The 26,745-nt window shown below is 41.8% G+C and overlaps 1 protein-coding gene across 3 annotated transcripts; it reads right to left on the minus strand.

Annotated features, from left to right (window-relative positions):
- LOC109512695 (ligand-dependent corepressor) lies at positions 1-26,515 on the minus strand. 3 transcript variants are annotated; one of them, XM_019864617.1, is made up of 7 exons: positions 26,373-26,509; positions 14,461-14,526; positions 13,975-14,054; positions 13,764-13,896; positions 12,279-12,596; positions 12,092-12,191; positions 1-5,372 (listed from the first exon to the last, which is right to left on the minus strand). In XM_019864617.1, the coding sequence occupies exons 1-7, from the start codon at positions 26,467-26,469 to the stop codon at positions 1,010-1,012; spliced, it is 5,157 nt and encodes a 1,718-aa protein (XP_019720176.1). In that variant the 5' UTR covers positions 26,470-26,509; the 3' UTR covers positions 1-1,009. The 3 variants fall into 3 exon arrangements, with proteins under 3 accessions (XP_019720176.1, XP_019720177.1, XP_019720178.1); XM_019864618.1 differs by having other exon boundaries at positions 26,377-26,495; XM_019864619.1 differs by lacking the exon at positions 1-5,372 and adding an exon at positions 5,487-10,363 and having other exon boundaries at positions 26,373-26,515.
- Between the last annotated feature and the right edge of the window lie 230 nt (positions 26,516-26,745).

Here is a 26,745-nt window from a genome sequence, read left to right on the forward strand (position 1 = left end):
TAAATTCAGCCATCTTTATGTCAGCTCCAGCAAAAATACAACCATCTTAACATGAGCACAGTTCACTCTTGAGATTACCACCAATAAAGCACTTCTCTCTAATATACAAAAACAAAAATATTTAAATAGCAAGTGTAGAGATTAAACATGTTCAAGTTTGAGTATTTGGTGGACTGTTTCAGATGGGCTACATTTAGGAAGTGACACGCAGCAATTAAATAATACTAATAATAATAATAAAGGGGGTCTGGGTGAGGTCTCCATTTACATGTGTAGGGACAACCAGAATGAAATAGAAGCAATGCTAAAACTGGTATTAATCGTGTGGCTTCACATTACGACATCAAGGAGGATGAAAAAGGAAGCAGATAAAATTGTTAAACATGAATTCAACAGCCCGGAATGTTCCTTTAATGCTCCACAGGCTTCTTGCAACAAAAACATCCCTGGCGGTTCATCATTTTCCTGGCAGGCTTGCTCGTCGGGTGTTTGAATGCATCTTGACATAAATAAAGCCCAGGACCATGAACAAAACGATGTACTTCAACTTAATGCGACGACAATAGAGTTAATGCTGCGGAAGAGGGCATAGAAAAATACAAGTCAGCGAGGAAATTATTTGCATACGCTTTTGTTTTCCAGCGACGGACAAGGAGAGTTCCGATTTCGAAACATTCGTTCACTTTATAAATAAGGCACCTGGTCACGACAGTCACATGGCCATTGTCTGCGATTGGAAGGCGGGTGGGAGGATGTCAAGTTTTTATTTGATGAGGAAAGAAAACGGAGGGATATGGTTTAGTGTCACCTGCTGGCCACAGCACCCGAATAAAAGAAATGAGGTTTTTGTCTCAGAACACACAATGCCCCCACCCCCACCCCAAAAAAAGCCGCCGTGGTCTGCGTGCGGTCCCTGAAGCGCTGAACCGACACCCAGCAAACCAGCGCGTTTGCATTCCCGACTTTGATGAGGTCTGACTTTTCAAGATTTGAGATAAACGGGTCAGTTTCATCTGGACGTTCTGGAGCGTTTCGCGGGGTTTGCCAGGAGCTCCTGCGATCTGGTACGCGGCCACACGGCGGAGCGACTTCTCTTCACAGCACCTTTTTTGCTCATGTCCTCCACCTTCCTGGCCGCCTTGAGAGCCGCTTGTTTCTTGGCTAACTTTGGCCTCTTTGACGCCGCTTCCATTTTTCTCTGGGATCTTGTCAGAACCTGGTCAGAAACGCTCGGAGGCTTGACGTCCGGACTTTGCGAGCCGGCCTCAGGGGTATCTTTGATTTCTCGTCTTTCCGGCGAGTCATTTGTTTGAGATTTGCCTGCATTCACTTTGCTCATGGCGACTATTTCCACTTGTTTGTCATCTTGCGATGATTTTTTGTCCGCTTTGCTCTTTGATAAGCCGACCGCAGAACTCAGTCGTTGCGAGCACCTTCTTACCCGACTGACGTCCTGAACTTTGGCAGCTCGATGTCTCACCACCCTCTTTCTTGCCAGTGTTTTCCTTCTCATCCTTTTGGTTGCTTTGATGGTCTTAGCAGCAGACAGGGCAACTATTTTCGGTGTATTCAGAGGAGGAAGGACGGCCGACTTTGAAACAGATTCCGTACAAAGTCTTTTCACCAAGCTTTTGGAGACCCCTTTGAAACGTATGTTGGTTTGCTGGACCTGCATCTTCCCTCTAATGTTCGAGTATTTTCTCAAAATCCGGGCGCTCGCCGGATTCTTGGGCTTCCCGACAAATTTCTGGGGTTCACCTTGTCCCTGAGCATCAACACCGACGGGTGGCTGATTGAAACTATGAGCAGCAGTGGGGGGTTCTCGCCTCTCTTTGCCTTTGACAGAGGTCATCTCCTGCTCCAGGGCCTTCGCTATCAGCTTCTGACTTTTCGGGTTGCTTTTCACGGGAGAGGTGACAGCAAACTTTTTGAGATGTTTCTTTAAGCGCTCTGCCTGTAAACTTGGAAAGACGCCCTGAGAGGCTCCTGAACCGCTGGACGAGCTGTGGAAGCACAGCTGAGTTTCAGACGGAAGACGCGTGTTGACTTTCTTCACGATGATGAGAGATTTCGTTTCCGTTGACTCCAGGAACCAGCGACAAATACTGGAAAGGTTGTAGTCCTTCATGAAGAGCAATTGCACGGGCGAGCACCTCTGGTGCTCTAAAGGCTTTGGCTTGCGGGCCCTGCGTTTACTTTTCCAAATGGCAGCCTGTCTGTCGGCTCGGTTTTTGTATTTTGCTGCAATCTGGCCATCTCGCTCCATTTGCAGCCAGCCTTTATGCATCTTCTCATATTTGAGGTTCAAGTTGGTGAGCAGCTGTTTGTTTTCTTCTCCCACCAGTGCCTCGAAGAACTTGTTTCTTTGTTTGCGCGGCTGGTGTCTGAGTCCCGTTACTCGGGAGAGTGATGATGCGGTGGATAACGAAGGGGCCTTCATGTGACTTTTCTTTCTTTGCTCTGGAGGCGTTCTGGCCGGCGATGCCACTTCAGAGTTCTTTCCGGATGCTGAGACTAAACTGGTGGAGGGCGGAGACAACCTCTGTGATCGTAAAGAAAGCTTTTTGTCCGTTGGGATTTGAGGGGACAGTTCAGCCCTGCTACTTTCACTCCTCAGTGGCATTCTTGCGGGTTTGTCTGCTCTACAAGCACCGGTAAGATGTGAACTTGCGGGATTGTCATCTGGAGATGAGACATTTGCTTTCTGGGTCGTAGGCTCCATTCGAAGAACACGTTTTACTCTTGTTTCAGGTGTTGGTGTTTCGGTCTTATGGGAAGCCCGATCCTTCATTGGGCTTGTGGACTCTACACCGAGAGGCTGGTTCTCATCTTTGCTTTCCTTTGCTACCACCTTTGAAGATCGTAACTTTTGTCGGACCAGCAAGCCCGGGCTTTCTTCTATCGATTGAGTTTGTTCAATGTTTAACACCGCCGGTGTCTTTTGGACGGTGCTGATTTGCGATGGTTCGGGTGTTCCAGGCGGCAATGACTCTGCCAAAGGAGGAGAAAATGGAGGCAGTGCTGGAGGAGCAGGGGGAGCGCTCGATTTTGGAGGTGAAGTGGATGGGACTCCATTTGAAGAAGGTGCTAATGCGTGAGTTTCATCGGCTTTCTGGACAGCCGATCTTAGCTGTCGTTTGGTTTCGGTTGCTTCGTCTTGCTGAACGAGCTTGCGTTGCTGGATAGGCTTGGATTTGAGTGAGATTTCAATTTTGGGCTTCTCTGGTATGTCAGAAGCTGAAACCAGTGGACACTCAGTTCTGGATTCTTTGGGCATTTCGGTTTCAGGGATATTTTCCGCCAAATTATTGTTTGCAGTTGAGTCAACCTGAGCCTGTTTCAGTCCTTTCTGACTTGGTTTCACTGACAGGTCTTTCATTGGTGAGGGGCTACTGGAGTTGGATCTCCGTCGCAGACTTCTGTCGGAGGCTGATATGGGTCTCCCGTTGACATAGCCCACGATTACGGTCTTTGCTTGTTGTAACCTCTTTGGCAGAGAGATAACAGTGCCTTTTTTTCGACGCCAAGGAGGTAATTCCTTTAAGAGAGTATCAAGTGTCTTTGAAGAAATGTCATATTGATCATCTTGTTCTTCTAACATGGCTCCAGGCGCAATACTTTCACCTGCGGCTGTTGAACTTTCTAGCTCATTCATTATCGGGTCCTCAGCAGAACCTGAGGTGTTGTACTTTCCTGGCTTTCGTCTGTTTTCAGAAAGGACATCCTGCTGTGGTTCCCTGGGTTTCTCATTTTCAGTTTCTTGGTTCTCTGCGAGATTTACGCGTGATGACGTGCGAGTTGGGAGAGGGACCACCTCATTGCTCTTTATTTTCTCACATAAAATCTGAGATTCCGCTTTCCGGTTGCTGACTCTCTCCGATTGTTCGACTGCTGTTGTTTCTGCCAGTGCTTTAGATCCATTCTTTTCAGCTTCAGGCTCATTTTCCTTTTGCCTTGCCTCTTCAAATGAAGCGTGTGCTACATTTTCCTCACTTTCACTCACTTTGTTGATGTTGGATGGTTCGTCTTGGTTTAACTGGATTGGTTCTTCATCTGCTCTGACGTGTGTTGTGCCATCTCTTATTGTTTTTTCTGTTACAGAGTTTATTTTTGAGAAGGGGGTCTCAAACTGGCTCTGAGCCTGATCCGTCTGACTAGTTTCTACGATAACTGACGTTTCTATTTCACCGGCTGCCACTTCGACCATTTCTCCTGTGCCTGGAACTATCCTCTCATCAGACTGTTCTGAGCGTGTCCCTTCACTTATTGTCTCTCTGCATGCTCCAGCAAAAGGCATATCGACCGGGGGTACGCCTTTAGGCTTGGAAAGGATTTGTTTGGGGGTAATCGGTGTAATCAACTCTGGCATGGAATTTAGACAGTTGCCCCTGCCTGCCAATGTGCGGACAGTTTTTAACTCCCAGATTTCATCGGAGTATAAATGTCCCCGGGTGCTTTTTCTAGCATTGCGACGAGGGATCAAATGGCGCTGATCTTTAAAACACTCTGTAATTGGTTTGTCAATGTAAACAATGTCACAGTGACCAAGATCAGGATCCACCGTCCTAGAAGGAGAGTGTCGAGTGTGTTGAGAGGCTGGCCGGATGGTCTTCCTGGCAGTTCGTGGCGAATCTGCTCTAAGAGATAGAGGAGCTGAACAACGTTTGGTGGGTCCACCCTCGGCTTGCCATACAGCTCTGCTCTGCCTTGCGTGATGCATTTGACTGAGCTGATATTGTCTTCTCAGAGATGAGCTGAGTCTAGCACTACGAGTGTCCATTCTATTCAGTGAATTCGATTTATTTTGTTTGTCCTCCAGGGATTCAGAGTCAGATGTAAGCGAGGTTGTCAGCACACAAGATAACTTTCTTCCAGCAGCAACATTGCTGCTTTTCTTTATTTTCATCTTAAGAGGTGCATGATCACCATTACGGTTGTTCTCAGCTTCTACGGGGATAAGAGCCTGGTTGGTCCCTGACTGGGCGCTATGGAGATCCAACGCAGGGCAAGCGGCAACAGATGTTGTCGATGGAACGACATTCTCTGGAACTTTTTCTGTGACATTACCGCTTTGGATGGAACAAGACATATCCAAGATTTCAAGTTTTGGCGTGGATTCACTAGGAGACTCGAGCTTCGAGCACAACTTCTCATGCATGACTGTGCCGGATTTTGGAGTGGAGCGCGTTGCTCCCTGGACTGCAGAGTCACTATTTTGCTGTGTCTTGGAGGCAGCGACCTCCATCTGCAGGAAACCTATGGCGTCAACAATTGTTCTCTGGTGATGGCGGCAGAGTTTGGCCATGAACTGCTCCAGTGTTGAGGTGGACTGGAGTTCTTTTGCCTTTGCAATGCACACGTCTTGACCCTCACTGTGGGAAACAAGATAGAAAGGAAACATGGCGTTAAAAACAAAACAAAAAAATCCCAGGTAACGGTGGGTTTACAATGAAAGAATGATGTGAAAAAACAACAGGCGCAAAAAATGTGTATCATTGCATATTTATTAGAAGAATAAGTGATTTTTTTTAAAGTCAATTTAAATCCAGTGAACTTGACCAATTACATTGTTACAGATATTACAGTTTTCTTCTCCGCACACTATTTATTGTCACATTGAGAAATTCCTACACATGCACAAGACATTGACTTTAAAACAAGTTACATTTTCTACCACTCGAAAGAGCAAAATACATCGGGGCAAATATAGAATACATACATCGTGTCAAACTCTTTATGCCGTGCAAATAAAAATATCTTAAAACAAGTGCTCATCAAATTAAATCAACAAACAAAATGAAAATAGGTCTGGATATTTGTAAGAATGAGAGTTTATGCTGGAGACATTTCAGAGTCAAAAGAGAAAGACTGACATAGGATGACGTAATATGTGGTATTTCATAAATATTTTGCTGACGTTGTGTCAGGGAGGTAGTTATGAGCACATTTTTACACAGAATAGTTTGCTATTTTTATTTTATTACATAGCTGTTTATAGGATTCAGATGAATGTGATTTGAGAGAAAAGCTACACTACACAGTGGTCTAGAAAATAAACTCCTGAGACACTTGTAAAATAGAACGTAATTCATATCTTATTTTGAAAATGTCAATTTTCAATCTCCAATTTTATACATTGTGGCTACAGTTTGAACTGTGGAAGAAAGTTGAACTTTTCTTTTATTTAGAAATGAAACAAGCGACCACGTTTCTTCCACTGAGAGTCTTTGTTTTTGTACGGAGGGAATAAGTGAGGCAAGACTGGTGGACCCTCTTTGTTGAACCCTTCAGTTTTGACAACAAACAGCCATCTAAATCAATCCAGGCGTGCGTTTGACAACGTAAACTAGATAAGAACATGTTACTAAGAAGCCAATCGCCGTCATCTTCTACCTGCCGCGCTCGCATTGACATTCACTGTCTAAAACTACAAAAATAAAGAGAGTGAAAAGATGCCTTTGATTTTAAACTCTGAATATAGTATGGCAAACGTATTTTACATGTAAATCTGAAGGGATTAAAAATATTTCTGAGAGTAAGAATAAGAACTGCCATAGTAGCACTTTGTGTTTTTCAAACTAATTTCAATCCCTGCTGGTAAAACCGAAGGAGTAAAGAGTACCTGAATTCTGAATGGTAAGGGTTTCATCCCTGAGGGTTTCTCTCGCCCTTTCACGACAGCACAGCGATACAGACACCACACGCATGCCTTTTCTTTTCAAAATAGCCGCCACGGAATAAAATGCAGACCGCAGATCACATCACAACCCAGTTCCACGACAGTTCACAACGTGTTAACCTTATCTCTGAAGCAAAATACGGATAGAAATTATTTGGAATATTACAGACGATGAAGATATTTTATCCTGAGTGACCCATTGCACAGATTTCGGAACATTTCAGACTCACTAACTCAACACACTGTTTACTCGACAATAAAGAACATGTACAACAGTAGTAGTTCAAAGGTCAGCGCTTAGTATACATCTCACATTTAGATAGCTCAGTCATGCAAAGTAATTTACACTTTTTTTTCTGTTTTTTTATGTTAACATCTCTACATCATATACAATACAACAGAAATAGGTGAGTAATTTTGTTGATTTTATATCCCGGCTCATTAGAAATAGTGATGCAAAAAATGTGCCAGCACAAGGCAAAATATATTAAATTTCTTTGCATCGATGTATCACTTGACAGATATACTTAATCTCATGAAATAAACTGAAATGATGTTAGGCGTTTCTTAATACTAATGCATCATTAGATCAATTCACATTCATTGACTGATAAAGCAATGATTTATTTCATTTTTTTAAAGAAAACGGTGAATACATTGCATACTGCATTTACACGATATTTAACTTATTTTACCCGAAATCAAACTCAAAATGTGGGATGTGACCTGTCTCAGCATCATTATTTGTCCTCAAAATAATGTGTAATCGTGCTCTCAATCACAATTTTGTTCTTATTTACATACGGTTGCACCCATTAAACTGATTTTAAACCTTTGTATCAGTTTGTAGTCTCCACACTTTTTCAGAGAAACATACAATATCACAGTAAAGCGTAATATAGTATCAGCTGCGGTAGTCGACCATTTGCTGTAAAAATGAAGAGCCAGTCAAGTGAATATTGGACTGAAAGATGATTTGATGATTGTCACTGCAACAGTTGTTTTTTTGTTTTTTTTCTTCCTGACATTTTCATTTGAAATGGATGTGGCGAGTTGCCTTCTGTAGTGGTTTGTTATTCCATGAGGGTTAAGGAGGCGGTTTGTGAATTTGAGTTTGGTCCACTGATGACTAACAACCAAATAAATGACATTTATTTACATGGAATCCTCGGAGAAGGATTACAACCCAATATATTAAAATTATAATAATACATAAAAGCAACAGAGATAGAGAAGCCTCTACTCAACATGGTGTCCCCATCGAAAAGACTGCAAGACTGGCTACATACTTGTAATCAACCTGGTAAGAGAATAGTAGGTCTTGAAGCCCTGAGGTATATGCAATAATGCACACTGAGGTGTTCCAGTGGATCAGAAAATATTCAGTTTTGTCCACCCATCCAAAAAAAAAAAAAAAAAAACCTCAGAAAATGCCCTGCATTGAACGAGAAAAATAAAATAAAAAAATACATTTGCTTATTGTAGCCCACTTGTGTGCAGTTAATTCGAAAAGATCAACCACTCAAAATAAAAGGTGCAACTAAACATTGACATCAAAACATATCGATTTAATTACCGATACTAAACGACTCCATTAAATAAACCTGAATGTGTGCTGTCATAAATTACGTTTGCTTTACTGTCAACTGTGTCTAACTGAGAGTGACCCAAATCTTCACTAATCAATGTTGCGCAAGCAATTAGCATACATGTGAACAGTATGCTGATCTACGCTTTCTTCTGCCTTGGAGAAAATAAGTTCAAGCCTGCAATGTGAAAAGTGACCCGTTGGAATCACTGAAGGCTTCTGCCGGCACTGAAACGCTACCAACAGTGAAGGTAAGCTGTGAAGATGGTTGACAATAGGGCACATTGTTTTTGTCCTGTCAGTCAGACATCCTGAATTATTGCCAATTCCATGTAGCATTTGAGGTGGCAAACCAGGAAACAACTGTTTACCGAAGCTTATATGCAAGTGAGGTATAGAGTATAGTATGCGCAAGAGTACAGTGAATCCGCTGTTTTAAGACAAGTCTTGAATCTGAGCCTGAAGTGAACCTGAGGCTTTGTGAAGGCATTGAGAATAAACTATGACCATTCATAAATACAGCACAGTGAATCTAGATATATTACAAAACCAGTTGTGCTTGATCATTTAAAAGAAAAGGGGAAAAAAAAAAAACAGAAAAAAATAGGATCTTGGCAGAGATCGATGTCTAACAAGAGGACCTGTACCAAGTTAGAAACCTTAGATATTATATTGTGTGGAGCCAACACATACTTTGAGTACATTAGTGTTCAAACATAGTGTGCCACGTGCGTTTAAAACTTTTGAAACTATTGCACCATTATACCATCATGCTCTGACTGCTATTTACAAGGCCGACGTCTACAGGTTACGGTGAGAGTTCGGAACAGTACTGGCAGTAGACATTGAGGGGCGCCACTCAGGCATGTTGCAATTTTCTTCTGAACGTACTTGAACTCCAAATATAAGGAGCCAATTCCGTTTACAATGGGGGGGGGGACCTAAAATTAAAATAAATATATTACACACACTAATAAAATCTTGTAGTGCATATAGACCATGAAATGTTAAAAACAGATGGCCGGCCATATTCAAAGGCCAAATATAAATAAGGAATGATTTATCTTATTTCACAATTTAGAAAGAACTATTTGGGCTTATGGACATAAACGCAACATGCCTTGTTTAAAAAAACAAAAAAAATTGTACAGTTTTAGAGTTATTCTTTTTAATTTGGTGATAGGCTTCCATCATGCAAACCACTTCCATTTTCTGTGGATGAGCTCTCTCTTTCCTCAGAGATGTGCTGGAGTTCTTCACTCTTTGGAAAACGGGAGCGGCTCTGCTCGTCGAGCTGGCTAAGCAGCCTCAGTTTCTTTTTCGGGGGATGTTTCAAGGTCCCCATGCGCTCTTTAACCTTGTACTCCAGAGTGCTGTGGGGAATGCCGTAGATGGACTGAGCTTTGGATACACTCATTTTCCCGCCCATCACTACCACAATGGCCTCCTCCAGCAGCTCCGTGTTGTACTGGCGGTAGCGGCCGCGTTTCTTCCTCGGTGGTTTGTTGGCGAGGTCCGACTCTGAATCCAGGACACCGTTTTGCCGGTCCGTGTCGTGGGGCCAGAAAACGCCGTTGGTCTTTTTGCGATTCTGCCGGGGCAGAAGGGAATGAAGCTTCTTTCCCAGGCCATTCTCCAAGAGTGAACCTGAATTTTCAAAAAGCTGAGGATCCCAAGCGGAGTCTGTTCCTGTGGTCAAAACTCGCACCTGGGGAATCTTGAGGTCAAAGTTGGAATGATAATGCGAGGCATCCTGGTGGTTTCCTTTACCATAGGACAGAGACTTTGAGAAGAGGCTAGCGGCTTCCAACAACCTGGGAATGTCTTTAAGGTGCTCGCCAGCTTCGCTGCTGGCTTTCAGTTTGAGGAGTGCCCCGAAATGAGCTTTGGGATTCCAGGGCCCCGTTCCGTTTCCGCAGAGGTCAGTGGATGTGGTGTCGTGGTTATGGCTGAGAGGTGACTCTGGGTCGCTTTCCAGACCAACCTCCTCTTTGATGTGCAGAGAGTACGCGAGAGACGAGGAGGGCTTATAACGGGCGGAGTGGCCGATATTCTCCCTCCTCCTCCCATCCTGTCGGTCCGCGCTCAAGGATCGCCTGATTGGATGGAAGGAAATTGGGTGTAAGCAGAGCTTGCACAGTGCCTTTCTCTCTTTGCTAAAAGGAGGATGGGTTGGGGAGGGGAGGATGTTGGCCACTCCTTTATTATATGACCTTGTTTTGGTAACATCACTCTCTTTTGCTTTAAAAGACTGGATGGTTGGTTCGTTGTGATATTAACAACAAAAAAAGGCTCAAATGTGACATTTATTTGCTTACAACAACAATAACACAAAAAAAAAACACAAATGGAAGAAAACGGGCAAAATAAAACAAGAAGGCAAACATAAAAGAAAAAAAAATGAGTAAAGCCAGAAAGAAGAGGATGCATGTCCAGTAACTGACATTGAGGTGAGGCAGCTTTGCACACTAATAATGAATACAAAATGAGAAATGCGTTGAGTTTTTTGACATTTTGCATGTGACGTTACCACTGAACAAGCACAGCAATAAAAGAGTAAGCCAGCAGAGGGTGATTGTTGTGTTTATGTCCAAATGGAAGCCAAATCAGTGGAAGGTGACTACGAAATGAGGCGGGGAGAGCTACATTACGTTCAATTTCATAACGACATTTTGATGACGTCAGCATTAAAAAGCAGCAGGATTAAGCAAATCTAATTCATCATTTAATTCATCAGAAATGGATGATAATGCTCCAAAAAACTACAACAAAGTTAGGAATCTAAATGTCAACAAATAATGTTTGTGTAACTATAATTTTTAAAGTGAATGGGGAAACTTTTTTAACCAACTGGTTCAGTCCTCTGTGGACCACAGAAAATTTATCGGTAAAATCTGTTTGCAATGATAAGAGAAATATTTATCATTGTACATGATAAGGATTGGTGGGTGGGAAAGCTTGTGCGGATTTTATTTTCCAGCAAATGCTCTAGCATTGCATATTGGACTGTAGGTTGATCACATCTGCTTTTAGGGATCCCATCAAATTTGTGTTTCATCAACAAAGAGACGTGAAATAGCAGGAGCATTTGCATAAATCTCTTCCCGAGGGAACTTTTATTTTCATTGCTTTGACAGCAGCATTTTTGCTCGACAAATGATTGACGTGAATGCTGATAGAATGCACACATCAAATGCAAACTACTTATATTACCAACAGAACAACAGACGTAGAGGTAATGCTTTTGTTTTGACAGCCCATCATTTGCTATTTTTCACCATGTCAACCAACCTCCTTCAATTTCATTTCAAATCCTCCCTGGCAGTTTAATATTGGGAATGTTTTCCTTTGCAAAAAAGATCAACGGTATATGTTTGCAAAAAAGAATGCAACTTCACTGACAAGGACTGCAATATCTTGTGAATTACTGCTCATCGGTGCTTTGCCAAATAATTATGATCACGACTATTGTACACAAAAGCAAAGGTAAAGCTAAATTTTTGAAGCCCCTGAAATACATATGATTAATTAAGTCACCAGCTGCAACACCAGTAACTGTCACAATTTTAGCGCATACAGGTTCTTAAACTTAGAAGACTGCACAATGCATACGCTAATGTGGTGCAGGTGAAATGCAGTATTGTTTGAGAATACGCTCAAGCATGTTTTCAGATTGTAAATAGGTTTTGTATTCTGTTGCATTATTTTGTTTTTAGGCACAAGTCAAATAATTCAAACTGTGACTTTCGTTTTGATTTTCATTTCGACATCAGAACAAAAGGGGAGGAAAGCCTGAAGAGAACCAACAAAGGAACTTTTCTTACCCTTTGATTGTGGACAACTTGGGCGTAAGGCGCAGACTGGGGACCGGCAAGCTGCTGCCACTATGGCGACCCTTTTTGATGGACAGGTCAAGGACTCCCTCTGTTCAAAATGACGCACAGTTTAGTTAACATTGAATATTTGTGCAACAGAATTTACATCGCCCTGCACTGATTGGTGTGAAACTACCTTGTTCACTGGGCTCAGACGGAGTCTTTTTGATGGTGAGGTCAAGAGGGACCTCTTGGTCGGCCATGAGGAGCTTACTGAGGACGGGGTTGTGGCTGTGTGCGGGCCCCGCCACGTTGCCGGCAGGGCTGCTAGGTGGAGCCCCACAAGTCAAGGCCGGGGTCTGCGGGCTTTGGTCAGAGTTTGGCTGGGGAGCGGAGCCGCTATCCTGAGGAGAGCTGGTTTTTGAGGTATATTCTGCGGCAAACTGCCGGATCATTTTCTGGAGAATCTCTCGCGCCACTACTGGAATGTGTGGGTCGGAGAAACTTGGCACATCTGAAAGGGGAGTTGTGGGGGAAAAAGAAACAGGAATTGTTTTGTTTAAGATAATTTTGGAACATCTAGTCAAAATATAAAATAATAAGCCATTGACCACTATTTGTTATTAATATCATTGCTGTCAAGCTGAAGTCTGGATATCCAAATATTGTTTAAAAAAAATATGATACTATTAGTAATTGCCCACGCGCCCTGTTATTTCTTGATCTTGTTTATAAATTCAAATGACAAAAGTTTGTTGAGACAGTGACGGGTGAAAATAGTGTGGTTTCATGAATTTGACTTTTTTGTACAGTCACAAAAGGTAAATTTGCACGCAGATTGATTTTTGCATGCAAGACTGCCCCCAGCTCATCTTTTTTTTTTTTTAAATCACCCACTTTATGGGTCTCAGACCTTTCAAATAGAATTTTTGGTAGATGAAACAAACACAGACCAAGTATGAAAGCCTTTTGTCTTGTCGAGCACTTGTCGCAAGCACAGACTTTGGACACTGTTGGCAGTGGTGACGTGTCTGTACCATTCTAACCATTCACTGTAATTAGCTATCTTTAGCTAATTAAACTAGCAAATGAACACGATACGGGGGATGTGCTGCATTGATGTTGGTGCGCAAGTTCTACGATGGAACTTTCCTGTACGACTGAGAGCCTCCACAAGCATGCGCAACAGTGACAGAACATATGGCAGCAATGTAAGGTAATACCAACTTGACTGAATGTGTTTGGTATGACGAGCAAATTTGTAAACTTTTTCCATTTCCTAAAAATTGATCATTTCAGGCCTCGACAGCTTGCTGATGACCTGATTATTTGAATTAGGTGTGTTGAAGTTGAGAAGGATCGAAAACAGACAGGATATGCCTCTCGGGGAACCGGAGTTCCCTACCCCTGTTTTAGGGAATTCAACCTCTGCTTTGTTTTGATGAACTCATGTTGGAGAGAGTATTTTTTTGCCCGTGCCACTAACTTTATGTGGTGTAAAAAGTGTGGCAGTGAAGAGAAGACTTGTGTTTCTGGTGTTTGAAAATGCAATCCATCTTCATCTATATGCCGCAAAAACTGAACATTTACGGTTTACGACAGCTTGTCGACGGAGGGACATAATAACGTTAATCACATTTACTGCTTTAAGTGAGTGTAAAAACAGTGCTAAACCACTCACCTTTATTACAGAGGACTGCATTGAGAAATTCCTCAGCTTCCTTCTCTAATGTGCTGATGGTGGTCTGATCTTTCACCACGAGAGGTTTGAGTGGATCTTGACTCTCCTCACTACTCGAGCCGATCAAGTGTTCCTGTGACGTGATGAAACGCTTCAGAAAGAAGGCGTATGCGTGGTTCTATTGAACACGTATGGGAAAGGAAACTCTTACCTTCACTTTATCTCTTCTAAAACAGCAGAATAAACAATTTTTATCAAATGACCAATCAGACACCGGAACAGGCTCTAAATCTGTGGACATCAAACACAAGGCAGGCAAATCAAACAGTGTTTTAAAAACATAAAATTAAAGTTAAATCCCACTGAATTTGATTTGCACAGCTAAACTACGATCAACTGCATTGATTTACCAAATGTTAATGTATGAATTCCACTTGTACGAAAGCAATGTTGACAATGTAGGATATGATGGAAACACAATTAGCCCCACTGTATCAGAGCATGCATTATTAAAACGACTGGAGGATATTTGACTGGCTTTGCGCCATGCAAAACACCAACTTGGTTGTGTCTTCAGCTCTCAATGTCGAGGGGCACCGCATGGTACAGTCAACAGATTCCACGCAATACAATCAATGCCATTCATTCACCTGCCTTGTATGGAAAAGGTGAACAAGAAGCAATTGAAGATACTTACCCTTAAATAATTGCAGGTCTTCGACCAGCTCTGTGCCAAACAGACCTTCAAGAATGCTCTCAAAACCTGAAGGGAGACATGACGTCTGTTTAAGAATTGGTGCTATTTTTTTGTATCTCGCAAATGAGGGCTATCTTCTCAAAAGGAAAGCACTGGCACATGATTGTCATTTTAAGTTTAAAAAAAAAAAAAGTCTCATCCATCTTTTGTTGATGTCTTCTTGACAACACCTGTGTGCTAGCCCCCCCCCCACTGCAGTTAAAATACACATCATCTTTCAAAAAGTGTTTTTTATATACTTCAACACGAACATGCCCTTCATCCCCTGTTGCCAGGCAACTGAAGCAACTACAGAGTTAGGAAGCGAGGGCATACTGTAACAGGGAAAAGAAATATGACTGCCAGGTGGAATGATCAAAACATTCTCTGTAGTCTTGTGAAGCCTCCACTGGCTGATTAGCCGCCTCAACTGATCCAATGAAACAATCCAAAATGTGAAATTGTGGGATCCTGCAGACCCCCATTGTTGAAAAGCACTCGGCGTTACAGTGAATACACAACATGGACATACTGTCTTGTAATGCATGCTCACTGCTGCGGGGCCAACATAACCAATTTAAAAAGCACTACATGCATCAAATCAAGCGCTAAAGAGGTCACATGGCGCATCTGTCCACTGAGCCGCATGTAAAATGTGTGCATTATTCCCAACTGTCTTTAAGGCCGCCATGAAAACAAATCTAAACAAGAGAGAAGAATAAAAAGTGACAATTCGGTAAAAGATGTACTTACGATCCCCAAGCATCCACTCTCTTTGCCAACTCACTCAATTGGACCTAGCGCTGTCATGTGTTAAAAATGCACTCTCTCTGCCTCCCGACAAATTCCCACCCACTTTTTTTATATACAGCCAAAGCGAGCAGAGGGGGGCGTGAAGTGGTGGAACACAGCCTTGCCTTTAGCTGCAGCACGAGTCTGTTTCTGGGTTACTGCACAGGACTCAGCTGAAGCCATCCAATCCTACTTCTGAAATATTTCAGAGGCAGGCCCAGAAAGTAGGTCATCCACTTTCATTTGACAGAGCAGCACCATGACATCAAACTACTCTCCAAGAATTCACTTTCGGGCATTTAAAAACTGTGTCATTGAGTAATGCCATGACTCTGAGGCATTATTAACTCTTTCGTACGGGCAGAGGATAGTGCGCTGGGGAAGGAAAAAAACCCTCTCCGCACATTCATCTTTAAAGTTAAACCATTTGGGAAGCGGAAACTTGCATTAGAAAAAAAAAAAAGAATGTCGGCAGCTACATGTGCAGCGTATAAAATATTAATGGCCCGTTTAGCCTTTCTGCATGCTTTACAAAATAAAAACAGAATGTAATGGCCGGTGATAAAATGCTTCTGCCTATGCCAGAAGGGTGAAAAATTGGAGGTGTTACACTGCTAAGCGCCAGTTTTTACAATACAATATCCACTCTGAAAAGGAGCCTTAGCCATTTTAATGAGGCTAAGCAGAGAATTGGGACATAATTGAGATGCTGATATGAAGATCGGCTTTGAAGTACAGTGAACAAATTGGTGCCAGATACTAAATTAAGCACACATTCAGAAAAGTTAAAAAAAAAATGCATACATAAAATCGAATAATATTGAAACTTGGCTGACACTGAGGAGAATAATCGGTTCATTAGGTTAATAGGATAGTTATCTTCATAAATCCTAATTGAATTAACTGAAAGTCATTAACCTTCATTTAGAGGACAGGACTTTAATTCAGAATTCATTCAAAACTCAGAGCTTTCCATTTTCTATTGATAACCAGCTGAGAACGAAACAGGAGTTGTTTTTTTTTCACAAGTTAAGCATTTTCAAATTATAAATTATATTATATAATTAAAATGATAGATTATGTATGGTTTCATAACCACAAAAATATGAAATTCAAAGAGGACTCCTTGAAAGTGAAGAGACAGTTTTTGCAGCTTTGTTGGTTGAATTAAAGTTAAATGAATATGACACCCTTGACTCAATTTACTCTATTATTTGGTATAACCAACAAACAGCATAAACAAACATTTAGGATGTACACAACTAAAAAAGTTGACTGCTGAAAACTGTGACCAAAAAGCATTGGGATTAAGAGTTTGCAGACAGTGTTGGTGCTTAAGTCTGATCAAGGTGAGCACTGACCGATCTGCCAAACCCTTGTCCTGACCTACATCTTTAATACCAAAGTGAACCTGACAGTGATGTGGCTCAAATCCTATTTTAGTTAGGCAACAGAGGAGCTGACATGGAATGTTTTTGTAAGAGAACAGTAACGGTTGAATAGAATTTTAAAATATCTTTTTTTTTTTAAATAACATAATGGGTACAGGATGTGAGAAGGGTGGCAAATTTCATATTTAGTGCAGTTTGACATGATTCTCTTTGAACACAAAATGCAGGTTTGTCACCAGAGATCACTCAACTGCCAGACCGCAAGTGAATTTGGACGTAGGAGGCATCGTCCAATCAGGTGGAGCCTTGATCGACAACAATTCGACCAACCAAGGCCATGCCTGCCAGTAAGCCGTCATGTAACAAAGTGAATTTTACCACTTGTTCATACATTTTTCACGAGCATGGACTGAAAAAGACTCAAGAATTTGGACGATCTATCCAAAATTACTCAAGACTTCTCAAATGATCAGATTTTCATCAACGCAGTGTGGCGCTTCAACTCCTTGTGCGCCCTGTACATTGCATGATGCCTGACGAGATTTGAAAGCGTCACTCATGCCAAACTGAGTATGCCGACTCGGAATCAGGCGAGACACCGGTTTAATTCGCACATCTATCCATCCACTAAATGCATGTTATTGACTGATTTTATTTCAGAATATAAACTTGCTTTAAAAAATGTAATTAACAATGTTATTTTAGCTCTTATTTACACCGTTCCGTTTTTTTTTTTCAAATTGTGTTGGACACTAATGCTATTTGTGTATCATACATATCCAAAATAAACCAAACAAGCATGGCATCATTGCAGAAAGTCTTTGCAAAAGTGAGGTCTCTTATCACGATAAGCGTTCCCCATGTTTGACCCACCCTTCTGCTCCTCTTGCGCTGCGAAGGGCGTACAGTACCGCATCAACCCCCACTCGGCCCATCCCCCACTCCAACTACTGTACACATACTGTGCAACAACTCGGGCTCTCGCAGCAGAGGCGCTCCCTCTGCTCAAATCAGTGTACAGTGCAGCCAAAACAGACCCTGCTAAACCTGACATGTTTGCCTTTCCTCCCAAAACACGACAACAACCAAGGCTTTAATCTTTAAAGACCATAAAGGCATCATGTTTTATAAATGCCGCGCGATTCAGATTGCGAGTGTTAATTTTGCATGTCGCCGAGATAACACAGACCCATTCCATGACAGTAAAGATAAAAATGGGGACGAGATGAGGAGGGATGGCAAATTTGCATGAATTAGCTGAGCAACACGGCGTGACTATGTGCATCCTAAACTAGTCCATCACAGAGACCAAGCGGCTACAAAGCATGTGATGGAAGCCTCTGGGCTAGCCACAAAATCTGGAGGTTTTCTGGAAAGCTTAGATCACATACAGGAATGCGAAAAGCTGTGTGTTGCCCACTGTGTTCCTTGGGAGTCCTGTACAGTCGATGCATCAAGTTTAATAGAAGGGAATGAGCTGGCAGTTTTGTGGAGCATCTACAGAGCAAAAAAAAAAAAGTACAGTACATGAATACTTAACGTGATCTGATGCAAACTGACACAAATGGTGCAACGCTGCACAAACTTGAAATAAGAAAAAAAAAAAAAAAAAAAAAAAAACATCAGTCAAGTCAAACATGAAAAAAAAAAAAACTATATTTGAACAACAGAAAAGCCACAGAAAAGCTCTCACAAGGACATTAATGGATATAAAAACTGCTGCATTTAAATCGTGGGGGTTTGGAGTGGTAGGCCAAAAGCACATCACCGGGGCGCCCACTGTTATAGAAAATGGGACACACAAATATTTAAATTATACATCAGGCAATCTGTCAGAGGGCAATATTTGCTTTTTGGTATTTGTAGTGCAAATCCATGCCCCCCCCGCCCCTCCGCTAGTCAAAAAGCAGAATAAAGTGACATTCTAAATCTTAAGAGAGTGTGTATGTACAGACACACTGCTCCCATCTGGGGGCTGCTGAGCCATGAACGCACGTACAAGCAAAGATACAAACAATTGTTGCTCCTGTTTTATGGGACAATTGCTCTTGTCTTGGGGGGGTCGTGGTTTGACTGCGCACAATAAATACACTAAAACAAAATGTCCATTTGAGCACGAGCGGGATGATGGTGTTGGCGTGCAGGCAGGCAGCCCTCTCCACCAAAAAGCCAAACATAAGTATGTCCTTGTTGTGGTGGACAGATAAGGTCTTTCTACGGGGGAGCAGGCTGATGCATTTGTCATGCAATTGCAGCCCAAACACAAGGGAGGTTTGTCGATCATAAAAAGGGGTGTAGGACACACGACAAACAACTATTATGTCGTCCTTTTGTGTGCTCGGTGGTGAGCATACAACTCACCAAGTGGTGTTTTTGTTCTGGATAAGAGCTCACCTGGTAACAGTAGTGATGCCGATATTTATAAAAAAATATATATCATGGTTGACCATTATAATTTCAGGTATATTATATGACTGCTTACCTTTTCTCACTAATTTTGAAGTGACATTAACCAGACCTGGTCAAAACAAGCCAAATAGTCGACATATTTTTGCACAAGTGAAGATATCAATGAAAGAGGCCTAACAAGGTGTCGAACAGAAATTGATTTTAAAAAAATTAATGAAAGGATCTCAAAAGTCAAAATCAGAACTCCGCCCTGTACTGTGAAAACCACATTGGTGATATTACATGCATTCAATATACTATATGCATCCGTTTTCTGAATCACTTATCCTCAATTATTAATATATGTTTCGTCTTCTAGGCCACTCCTCCAGGTTGATGTACGAGATGACGTAACATTTCCTGCTGAGCTGTGCGTGAAGCATTATTTTGTAATCATTTTCTCTCCAAACACGTATTAAATTGCCTGCAGTTTTGCTGAACAACGTTGGATATGCGCCGCTTTGACGCGGTTCCAGCGAGACCTTTGTGAGGTGTACTCAGTCACCCAAGCACTTTTAATTCCGGTCTTTCACAATGAAACTATGTTAATTTAGCAATTAGCATAGCTTCTCCGGCTTTCCCTCAGTTAATTACTCCTCGAAATCCCTTTGCGAGAGCGATACTTGCAAAAAGTGTCGTTTATTCGCCGCCATAAAGGTGAGATGATGGAGGTTGTGACTGCTGAGTTAGGAGCGAAACCACGTGTTAACAGGCAGTAGCAGTCGGCCAAAGCTTGTGTTTTGCACCGTAGGTTTGTTATGTACAGTGACTATGTATTCTGATTCACTTCATGGACCAACTGGAAACGGTCCCGAGGAGAACCACTTCCTCATCGACGTGGACCTGCTGCGCTTCATTTGTTTGAATGGACTCTCATGCGGCTCAAACTAACATTGTACAGCATCAAATCATGTGATAAATGTTATCCACTCTGCATGCAGCCTGGTCATCGTGGAAGGGGGTACATGATCTGTGGGGTCTAGCCCAGAGCCTGTGGTTAATTTTGGAAACTGTAAGCCTGTGGGGCGCTTTTAGACTCTTTTGTGATTAAGAGCTATAAAAAATAAACTTGACTCCTGGACTGGATTTTTTAAAAAAGAAAAAAATGGGTCATTAAAGATATTATAAGTATGATTACCTGTCTCAACTATGTATTAATGAGTACTTGAGCTAGAAAGTCCAAAACCTTGTTAGCATACATAATACATGCCGTGTGCATTTCAACAGGCACAATGCATGGTGGCCACTGTACAGTACATGAAACTGATGTACTGTGACATTTTGAGATCAGCGTCATCACAAGACGCCTGAGTGAAATTTTTTGCAACTGCGGTTTCTTCCTCTTGTGTTAACGTCAACACTGGCGCACATTTTACTGAGCTCAAGAAGGATGCGACGGTCAGATGAATGACTCACACAGCGAATCATGGGATTGATGAGTCAAATTCAAGTACATCGAGTAATACGGCGCATACTGTAACGTATTAGATGCCGCCATCTCAAAAATCGCACTCACTGTTAGGCCAGCCATTGTATTTTATCTTTCTATTAGTAGAACAGCTATTTCCATGACGGATGGTGACGACATGCTTTGTGGGCCAGAAAAGACTGTATGCGTTATACGTGTAATTATAAATGCCAAGATGCAAGATACTGGACAAACATTAACAATTGAACAGTAACAAAATTATTTCAACAAGTTTGAACAGCGTGAAGACAACGCATCAATTGTCCTCTTCCATCGATGACGTTTGTATTTACAATCTGTGTGGAGCCATATAAACATCCATGATGTGGTTCTCAGAAAGTGTGGTCCAACAGGTTGGTCAAATGCCAACAATACACGCTTCATTATTTTCTTCCCTATACAACGCAGGTGTCAAACTCAAGGCCCGGGGGCCAGATCCGGCCCGCCAGGTCATTTTATGTGGCCCGTGAAAGCAAATCATGTGTGTCAACTTGCCAAAATCTGTACCGAAATTTCAAATTGTCATGTGTAATAAAGAACGTTAAGATTGTGCAATAATTTTGTTACCCAGTTTACACTCACTTGAACAATAATTGAAGAAACTATTAGAATTGACTTGACTGATTTCAAAACTAGAAATCTATTATTTTGTTGTGTACAAGTAGTAATTTTGTGGTTTCACTGTCATTACGGCCCTCCGAGGGAAGACGTAACTCCAAATTGGCCCGCGACTAAAATGAGTTTGACACCTCTGCTATACAAATCAGTCACCAGATTTCACTGCTTACAATATTGCATACAGACTGCAGAGGAAAAATAAACAACTTGACTGAGATTTGTGCTGCCGTTTGTGTGCGAAGGTATTTGGAATTAAAAAAAAAAAAAAAAGCTGCCATGGCCACTTCCTTTATGACTTACCGAAACACCAATGCAATTAAGAGTCCTTCGTACCCTCAAAAAGCATCAGCGACAAGAATAGCTGTTCCCAATAAACTGACACAATGCCAATGCATCACAAGCGTTTAATTGAGTCCGTAATTTGACAATACGTCGCCAGGAAAAAAAAAAAAAAAAAAGCTTTGGTTTGTTATCTCTGTTTTCACAAGGTGGCACTCATGATCCACTACTGTGATTTATTGTTTACTTCCTTTGGAACGACTTTAGCATATAGAAGCAGCTGTTTAATGGGTTAGCTGCAAAATATGATATTAACATGTTTTCATGTTGTGTTTTTAATTCTACGATGAACAAGTATGCTAATGTGTCAAGCACAAGGTCCTTTCTTAATGTTCATGCACGTTCACTCAACAAAATAGATACATTTTTGTCACGCAAGTTGCACGCGCGATTTCTTCAGCGTATTCCTGCGTGCGAGTCAACAGGATTTTAAAGGCACACAATTCAGCTGGAGGCATTACGTATTTTGCGAAGCGAATGCTGATGATTAGAAGGTATCTACCGTGCTTCAAAAGTAACGTTACGTGAATGACGGCCCTTTACATAATCAGAGTCACCATCCAGAGGTACTTTTCAAAGTGCAATTGGCCATTTGTACCAGTTTTTCCAACTGTGTATAGTGAAGCTATTCGTGTGTAAAATATATTATTCTTGAGTGCTCGGTGCTCAGCTACCAAGCGCTCCAATATGAAACGATGGAGTACCACAACATTCAACAATCTCATTCAAACAAAGGGGTTGAGTAAAGTATCTTTTATTTATTCAGATTTATTTTTGGGCTCTCACGTCTGATTTAATATGCTTGAACACAACCCTTTCCTTTAGTACAAAACGGAATTTCACATTTTTAATGAGTCACCAACTGTCAGGGTTAAATGCAGTAAGCCACTTCATTTTTAACATTATTTTATGTAAAACAAATGTTGATCAGTTGGCAACCCATGCATGACTTTTGTAATTTCTGAAGATGAAACCCTCATTTTGAGAAAGTGGTCCCAGTGAAAATATCCAGTGAGCAGCCTTTCCTGGGAGAAACTGTCTTGTTGATGGTATAGCAGGGGTCCCCAACCGCCGGTCCGCGGACCGGTACCGGTCAGCCGGGTATTTGGTACCGGGCCGCACCGAAAGAACTTGCCTTAATTCCGTTTTATTTATTTCGGAAGACGAAAGATGTTTTATTTTGAAAAACTACCGGATTCTCCGTTACATCCGTCTGTGTTACGCGTGACACACGTCAAGCCCCGCTTCTCCTTCACGTGACCGATTACTTCAAAACAAAACGCCAGAGCAAAATGAGTAAAAAAAACTGCTGGAGATCGCAAATGACGGCGGCCTTAAAAGTACGTTCAAGACAACTGGATTAAAATTATGGCTGAATACTCTGAGATGGCCACAATAGCACTGTTGCTATATCCGACATGCTACCTGTGTGAGGAGGGGGTTTTCTGCAGCAACGGCGACGAAAACAAAATTACGAAGTAGACTGGACATAAACCACACACTTGAGGTGTCATTGTTTCCTATTACCCCGAGATGGGCCGTCTGGTTGCAGAAAATCAAGTTCGGTGCTGTGGTGAGTCGTCATTTTCATGCACTTTGAATTTGCGTTGTATCGTATTTTGAAGGCATTAAACATTGCCATAGCGATCGGAGTGTTGCGGCCAGATTAGACGTTCCTTGTGTTTATTATTATATTTCGTAAACGCCACAGTTTTCATGCAGCTTATACCATATAGTTTTGTTGTGTTATTTCCGTCACACCTTAAATGCCGGTCCGTGAAAATATTGTCTGACATAAACCGGTCCGTGGGGCAAAAAAGGTTGGGGGCCCCTGTGGTATAGGTCAAAGGAGAATGAACCGCAACAGTAAGTGAAACGGCAACTTGTTACTCCCCAAATAAACAGAAGAAGGGCTAAAAGAGCACAAGACCACACAGGGGAACTACTGTCTGCCAACAACTTTACAAATATCTGATTAGGGATACAATTCAGACAGGCCTTCTAAACTAAAATTGGACTTGGAAAAATAAATGATAGCACTTAAGGTTATAACATTTCAGATTTGTATTTTTGGGGTATTTTGGTTTACTTTTGCATTGTCATGGCCTAAAATGATGACACTCATGTAGCCGTGCGTTTGGGGTGTGGGCATGCTTGTGGGTTATTTCAGGGGCGTTCAGTAAATGTCAACATTTGAAAATGCATGTTAATAGATTTTGGAACCTTGGTTGGCGAACAAACCGTTTAACAGACCCAAATTCCAAACAAATATTGCTATAGTTCAAGAGATGTGCTTCCAGCTGGCTCACGCACATGAATACCGTTCACTAAGAAAATAGTGTGTGCAAATAGTCTGAAAGGATGTATCCATCCATTTTATTGCATCGTCACTTCCAATAAAATTGGACACCAGGCTCAACATATTAACTGCACATGGAATAAACAAAAACGTTTATTAAACTTCCGCTTTTAGTTTCTAAAAAAGTTCCGGCAGGTAATTTTATGCCTGATGCCTTATTTTATTTATTGCCACAGGACTCATGGAGTCAAAATTAAACAACCATTACAGAATTGTTTTCTGTCCACTTACTGAAACATTGATGACAGCATGGAATTTGATTGAATGCTATTGTGTTGTAATTTCATTCTGTCAGTTTATTGCTAACAACTGCTTTTGAAACTGATGCATTTTAAGGATGATTAGGTCTCTAGGTTACATGGGGGTGTCAGCTTGTCACGAACCTATAATTGACTGCTCAAAATACATTGACAGTCCAACAACATGAATCTAAGCAAGGTTGTTAATTTGATCTCTGCGCTATATCAGAAACAGTCAAATCTGGTGATTGATTTTTAAAGAGAAAACAATATTGACTCTCAAATTGGGTCACCATCCCCAGCCCAGTGTAGAAAACCATTTCTGACAACCACCCAAATGCTATTGTTCAATTTACGAAGAAGGGGTTTGGTGGGAAGAATGTTTTTCATGTGTGGTTGCAAATTTTGGTGCACCTAGTTTAGTGCTGGCACACCCCAAGAAAACAAATTGGGCGCACTAGTTCAACCAGTGCAAAAAGTTACAATAGTCTCAAGCACTGGTACAACTTTAACAGTCTCACGAATAGTCTGCCTTCCCTGAGCGTGCGGTGTCAGTTAAGCAGCTAGCTTAGAGTCCTTCAAAAAGCGTCCACGTGTGGTCACATCAACCTGTTTATTGACGCTCAGTTGATTTTTACTTGAAAACTAACAAAATAAAAACAGGTACAAGCCCTACAGGTATATGACAGTAAACACATACTGGAGCATCATCGGAAAAAGGTCGGCTAACTAACACATTTTGAAACCCAATACACAGGCTAATGATTTACATAGATTGAAAATTGATATAATGCTCGCGTGGCTGTGAAAAATGAGTTATATTATCACAAATTGGACAGAATGGTCTTCTTTGTGGCTTTTCATTAAATGTATGCATGATCTTCAACAGTGCACCACAGTGCCCTCTGGAGGCCAGGGTGCGCAGGAGGAGTCTTAGCCATGTCCGATCATATTTTGAATGATGTTCTATTACAGTTGGTGTTTTTGAACAAGTTTTGATTGCCATGAATCACAGTGCCATTCATTGCCATCACAACTACAGACCATGCTCCAGTCAATGGGTCACCAATCTTTTTCAAACCAAGAACTACTTCTTGGGTATTGATTAATGCAAAGTTTAATACAATTTTTTTTAGATAACAAATTAGCTAAAATTACCATTGTTAGTTATTATCAATTAATTAATTTCAACGCTGGGCAAGACACTGGTCGTGTTTATGATCTCTCACTGAAATTAGAAGACAACTATGTGCAACACTTGAGATCGCTTGTACTATACAACATTCTTACAAAATAAGTTCCCATCGGTGGTGGCCTATTTTTAGAACATTCTCACGGGGCTACTCATGTGGTCCCCGGGGTCTACCTGGTACTCACGGGTAGTTCATTTGTTCAGTCTCTTTTTACTCAGTCTGAAAAAGGGTAATTGTATTTTGCTTACAGGTTTTCTCCCACAATTAATGAGACAAATACATTTGGATGAAAACAGGAAGCCGCATTAATGGCCAGCCAAATCTTGTCCCATGGCCTTGAGTCTGACATTTACACTTTAAAGGTCCCACGAGTAGATGAGACCTTGTTAACTGACCGTGACCACAAAACTCGAGTGGCTGCAGAATAGCAATGCAATGCAATCAATGAACGTAAATGCTACATTATTATACATCTGCAGGCTTGTCAGAGGTTGTTTTTGGTGGAGTAGGTCGCTCCAAAGCGGAAGCTCCCCCACTCACTTCCTCATTGTGGTCATGCGCGTACCCAGGGTGGAAGAGCTCGTTTAAAAGAGCGATGTGTAGACACTTAAACGCCGAAGGAACATGCCAATTAATAGCAATATACCCTTGATAATTACAGCCGGGAACGCGCATTTGATTTAAAGAACAGGGAATGCGCAGTTAGGCCGACACGGTGCATAATTCCCGTGACACTCCCTTTAAGGCGAGCACGGTGCCCTTTAAACAAACTACAATTACACTCGGCTCCTATCTAAAGTGTTGAAATCATCCACGAACGCTAAAAAGAGCGAGAAAACAAAAACCACGAAACAAACTGTAACATTTACCCAACGATTTCGAATGAGGATAATAGTTTACCAAAAAAGTCGTTCGAGATGCCCCGAAGAGAGTTGGTTATAGCTGATTATTTACACCGAACCTGCTCGAACAGACGCCGAATTCGGTTGCTTAAATCTTATTTAGTGTCGCTGGCTCGGTTCTTACCTACACAGTGGATAAGTTTGTGCCGCCATGAGTCAAGTTCTTGCCGAAAGCCGCGCCTGTCGATGGAGCATTGCTGCCTTTTGCACTGACTCGCCATTTTCTGTCGTTCTTCTCCGGCGGCGGGCACCCGCACGCTGAGAGGAAGCTCTTGGACGCGTGAACGCGCGCGTCGACGTGCTGTGTGGAGGGGGAAATCCTACTTCCCACTCACTCCTTTCAAAACACACTCTTGTTTTATTGTATTGTATTATGGAGACGATCCAATACAATGCATCTTTATTTATACAGCGTTTTCACCACAGCCGCAGCTGTAGCACTAGATGAAATATGCCAGTTGTTCTCAAACCTACCTAAAAATATATACTTATCTCTC

The sequence above is a fragment of the Hippocampus comes genome, unplaced genomic scaffold (assembly GCF_001891065.2).
Source record: "Hippocampus comes isolate QL1 unplaced genomic scaffold, H_comes_QL1_v1.1 scaffold108, whole genome shotgun sequence".
Classification (NCBI taxonomy): Eukaryota; Metazoa; Chordata; class Actinopteri; order Syngnathiformes; family Syngnathidae; genus Hippocampus; species Hippocampus comes.

What these genes read in the sequence shown, in the direction of transcription:
- LOC109512695 (XM_019864617.1), bottom strand. Translation starts at nt 26,469, where the DNA reads ATGGCGAGTCAGTGCAAAAGGCAGCAATGCTCCATCGACAGGCGCGGC. An exon ending in CAAACTTATCCACTGTGTAG is followed by an intron (nt 14,527 to 26,372) that starts GTAAGAACCGAG and finishes GTCTCCCTTCAG; the next exon opens with GTTTTGAGAGCATTCTTGAA. An exon ending in AAGTTGTCCACAATCAAAGG is followed by an intron (nt 5,373 to 12,091) that starts GTAAGAAAAGTT and finishes TGTTTCCCACAG; the next exon opens with TGAGGGTCAAGACGTGTGCA.